This window comes from Carlito syrichta, unplaced genomic scaffold (assembly GCF_000164805.1).
Source record: "Carlito syrichta isolate Samal-C Ts95f unplaced genomic scaffold, Tarsius_syrichta-2.0.1 Scaffold290225, whole genome shotgun sequence".
Taxonomy (NCBI): Eukaryota; Metazoa; Chordata; class Mammalia; order Primates; family Tarsiidae; genus Carlito; species Carlito syrichta.
Window position 1 is genome coordinate 4889 of NW_007234321.1, and position 5090 is coordinate 9978.

The 5090-nt window shown below is 39.1% G+C and overlaps 1 gene segment (V, D, J or C); it reads right to left on the bottom strand.

Annotated features, from left to right (window-relative positions):
- Positions 1 to 290: 290 nt before the first annotated feature.
- Positions 291 to 763, bottom strand: LOC110595337. The segment is given in 2 exon segments: positions 291 to 619; positions 718 to 763. Coding segments are annotated over 2 exon segments (375 nt in total).
- Positions 764 to 5090: the final 4327 nt, after the last annotated feature.

The following is a 5090-nucleotide window of genomic DNA, read 5'->3' on the forward strand; positions in this document are numbered from 1 at the left end:
TTTTCCTTAATCAGCCCCTAAGTCTCTAAACTCACTACACAGCCACTCACTCAGTACAACCCACCCTCGAGGGTGGGAAGTACAGAAGGATGCGCATAGGTGGAGGTGAAGTTCACTTGGTAGTCATCTTAGTGGCTTCCCACCACAATCCACCCTCTGGGTCCCAAAGACTCCTATCCCTCTCCAGTGGCAGACATATTTCCTAGGACTTTATGTTCATCTTTGTACATAAGAAGAGGGAGGAGTTGAGGAGCAAAGGGTGAAGTTGAGATGGATGTTTTTGTCTCACATCACCATCTGTGTCTGTCACTGTGGAAATGGTTGCTGAACCACAGAGCACAGTAATATTCAGCCTCGTCCTCAGGCTGAACCCCCGTGATGGTGAGGGCAGCCTTGCCTCCAAGCAGGGAGCCTGAGAACCGGGCAGGGACCCCTGAGACCCGGTTGCTAGTGTCACCTATTAGACCACGGGGTACCTGGTAGGGGGTCTGTTGGACCCAGCTGGCATAGTTGCTGGTGGTGACAGCCCCAGTACTAGAGCCACAGGTGAGTGTGACCGTCCCTCCAGGAGTTATGGCCAGTGAAGTTTCCTGAGTCACCACAGCCTGGGAACTGGCCCCTGAAAACAAATGAGAGAGAAAATGGTCAGGCTAGGAAACAGGAAGGTTTGGTGTTGTCTTCCCCCCCCCACAGTCAGCACAGAAAGATCCTTCTTACCTGTGCAGTGAGCCAGAAGAATGAACAGTAGAGAAGCCCAGCCCATGGTGCAGACAGCCCAGTGCTGTGCTGTCCAGTACTGTTCCCACAGGCTCAGCTCCCAAAGATCTCATTATAACTCCTTACACCCTGTGGGGGCACATCTTTCATGCAAATGACTTCCCCTCCCTGGGGTATCTCCCTGGCAAGGTCATGACTACTCAGTTGATAAACATCAATGACCTTATGTAAATCAGATTCAGGACCTACATAAGTTTCACAGCTGACTTGCTCTCCCAGTGCCTAGGGCACAGCCCCCTCTAGTGTCCATAGTGGAAACTCCAGTGATGGAGGGATGTGCTCCTGCAGGTCTTTCCCTATCCCCCTACTCTTTGGTTTTGGCCTGGAGGCTTTATCTTGATCAGGAGGTCAAATTCAGTGCCTGTGATTCCCCAGGAAGGAGACTGGATGGAGGAATTTTGGGAAAGAGAGGCCTGAAGAATTACTGCATCTCTTTTTTATTCCATTTCATACACACCAGCATCCTTGTTGAGTAGAGAAGCTAAGATCTTGGGTTCTTTTAGTGTCTTAGGGTTTCTCAGGAACCCACTCAATCAGGTGCATAGTTGGTCACATATGCAGTTGTCTGTCCCATGGTCAGATGCTTCATTTCTTCCAAGGCCTAGTATCCATTTGTGCTCCAGAAAACTTGGAAGATTATATTGTGCATTTTTTTCCTTTGAGCTTGCCAAATACTTCAAGTATGTGTGCTTGTGTGTGTGTGTGTGTGTATGTGTGTATTTGTATGTGCTGGGTCATATCACTCAAATGTTATGGATACAAGTATCATACCTGCAGAGTCTTTGTCTTTTCTGAGACCCTTTAAATCTATAGCTTTTCTGTCACCTGGTAATTTGTTGGAAGAATATTCCCATGAATGGAATATAGGCTTCAAGAGGCTGAAGAGGTCTTCTAAGTGTGTATTTCTCTCTTAAGGGTGGGAATTGTGAGATGTAATAATTTGTCTTCCTCTGGAGGGAAAGTCCTGTCATGTCACAAACTGACGGTCACATAGGAAGCTCACTGACTGATCACCACCTGAAATTTTACCATGTGTGTCTCCTATCTAGAGCACTAGTTATGTCAAGGTAGCTACTGTACTGGCCATCTCTTTCCCATCTGGTGTGAATCATGCTGATTCAATATAATTCTTGTTTCAATATAATTAATTCATGATTCAATAAAATGAATCAGGTCTTATATTCCTCCACACGTTTGTATACACATTTCTGTTGAAATGTTTGTTGTTCTTTTGATTATGTAGTAAGTCATGCAGTTGCTGGCTCATATAGTTCATCTATGTTTAAGTTTTGAGGAACTGCCATGTTGTTTTTCACAGCAGCTGTACCATTTAACATTCCTACCTACAATGTATATAGGCTTCAGTTTCTCCATTTCCTTTCCAATACTTGTTATTTTACTTTATTTATTATAGCCATGCTCATGGATGTCAATTGAAATCTCATGACTTTTATTTGCATTTCCCTAATGAATAATGATGCTGAGCAACTTTTCATGTGTTTGTTGTTTATTTGTAGATATTCTTCAGAAAAATATCTATTCAAGTTCTTTGACTATTTTTTGTATTGTTTATTGTTATGTTGTTGTTATATATATGTATATCTTATAACTCAACAAAAAACATATCTATATATGCTGAATACTAGACTATTGTAAGATATATGATTTACAAATATTTTCTCCTATTTTGTGACTGTCTTATCACTCTTTTAATAGTTTCCTTTACTATACAAGTGTGTTTAATTTTGTGTTTAATCTGTTTTGCTGTTTGTGCTCATTGTTTTGGTGTCATACATAAGAAACCTTTGTCAAATTCAAGGTAAATATACATATACTGTATGCTTTCACTTAAGATTCGTATATTTTTAGCTCTTATATTTAGGTATTTGATTCCTTTTAAATTAATTTTATCTCTAGTGTGAGATAAGGATCCCCTGTCATATTTTTACTTATAGACATCTGGTTTTCTCAGTACCATTTGCAACTGCAGCAAATCACTGGGAACAGGAATGAATGCACTCAGAACAGGCACCAGAGACTGAGAGGAGAATCGAATGTGTTTATTCCAGAAGTCTCAGGTGGAGAAGCCTCCCCAAACCTGAGCCCTGACCCTCAGTTTCAAGCTGCTTTTATAGAGCCTTTTGGTTACAACATACACGGGTTTGTCATTGATGGATGTACAATTTTAAATTTAGGACCAGGAACAGTTACTTCTATTTTTACAACAAACATTGAAGCAGACATTTTAATGGACATTTTCATATTAGGTGTAATAAAACGTGTTTATAGAAACAGAGTTTGCAGTTAAGGAAAATGGAATGTAATTGTTTACTTACAGTGTATTTACAGAAGCAGAGATGACATGCAGTTGTTTACTTAAAGCATATTTACAGAAGCAGAAATGGCAAGTAGTTGCTTACTTACGATAAAATCCTGAGGTCAGCTTTCTTGCTTAATTCCTGTGTTTTCTATCTCATGCATTCTTTACCCATTAAATAGTCCTGGCAACCTTGTGGAAAATCAGATAAAGATGTAGAGGCTTATTTCTGGACTCTCAATTTTATTGCATTTGTTTATATGTTTAACCTTATGACAGTACCACACTATTTTGATTACTGTAGCTTTGTAGTAAGTTTGAAAGCAGGAGGATGAGCTGTCAAAGTTTATTCTTTTTTTTTCCAAAATTGTTCTTTCATTTGGGTTCCTTTGCAGTTCCATGTGATCTTGAAAGCTAGCTTTTGGTGATTTGCAAAGCAGGTTTTTGGGATTTTAATAGCTATTGCATTGAATTGTTGGACATTTTGTGCAGCATTGAGATCTTGAAAATATTGTCTTCTAATCAATAAACTCTGGCTGTCTTTCCTTTGTTTGTATCTTATTTACATTTAGCATTGTTTTGCCTTGTTTACAAACAAATGTAAAACTTTCCTGGTTAGATTTATTCCTAATATTTTATTCTTTTTGTTGCTATTGTAAATGACATTTTTTTCTTCATATTCTTTTTTTAATCATTTATTGCTAGTGTATAAAAATACAACTGAATTATTTTTTTAAATTTTGAATCAGAGTCTCACTCTGTCACTCATGCTGAAGTGCAGTGGCATGATCATGGCTCACTACACCCTTGAACTCCTGGGCTTAGGTATTTTTCTGCCTCCACTTTCCATAAAGCTGAGACTACAGGCATGAGCCACCAAACCTGGCTAATTTCTTTGATTTTTTTTTTTTTAGAGATGAGATTTTGTTATATTGCCCTGACTGTTCTTGAATTCCTGGGCTCAAGTGATCCTCCTGCATCAGTCTCCGAAAGTGTTTGAATTACAGGTGTGAGCCACCATGCCTATCTGATTCTGTATGTTGATTTTATATTGTGAAACTTTGCTGAAATAGTTTATTAGCTATTTCTTTGGTATAGTTTCTTTAGATTTCTGCCTTTCTTTTTTGTATACCTCTATATTCTATTCCTTGACAGATGCTCTCCAGTTCTTTGTTCGCTAAGCTCCCACATAATTCCTTATCTCTCTTCCTTCTCAACTCCTGAGGATGGTCTTAACATTAGACATTTCTTATCCCAACCCTATGGCTGACAAAGGCCTAACATCTAGGATCTACAAGGAATTCAAACATGTGGGAAAGAAAAATACAAACAGCCCCATTAAAAAGTGGGCAAAAGACATGAATAGATGCTTCTCAAAAGAAGATATTCGGGCAGACAACAGACTCATGAAAAAGTGCTCAGCCTCATTCAAGATCAGAGAAATGCAAATCAAAACCACATTGAGATTCCACCTAACCCCAGTAAGAATGGCCATTATTAATAAAACAAATAAAAACAGATGCTGGTGAGGATGTGGAGAAAAAGGAACACTTCTACACTGCTGGTGGGATTGAAAACCAATGCAATCTCTTTGGAAGACAGTGTGGTGATTTCTGAAAGAAATAGAATTTGACCTTCCATATGACCCAGCAGTCCCCCTATTGGGAATATACCTGGAGGAACTCAAATCATCTACAAATAGATACCTGCACACGTATACTTATTGTAGCTCTGTTCACAATAGCAAAAACATGGAACCAACCTGCTGCCCATCAAAACTGGACTGGATTTTTTAAATGTGATACATATATACAATGGAACATTATGCAGCCATAAAGAAGGACAAACATATGGACTTTACAACAACTTGGAGGAATTTTGAGTCTATCATACTCAGTGCTCTATCACAGAAACAAAGAACAGAGTACCATATGTTCTCACTCATAAGTGGACCTTGAACAATTATCACAATACTATAAGAAAAGGATTGACTGTA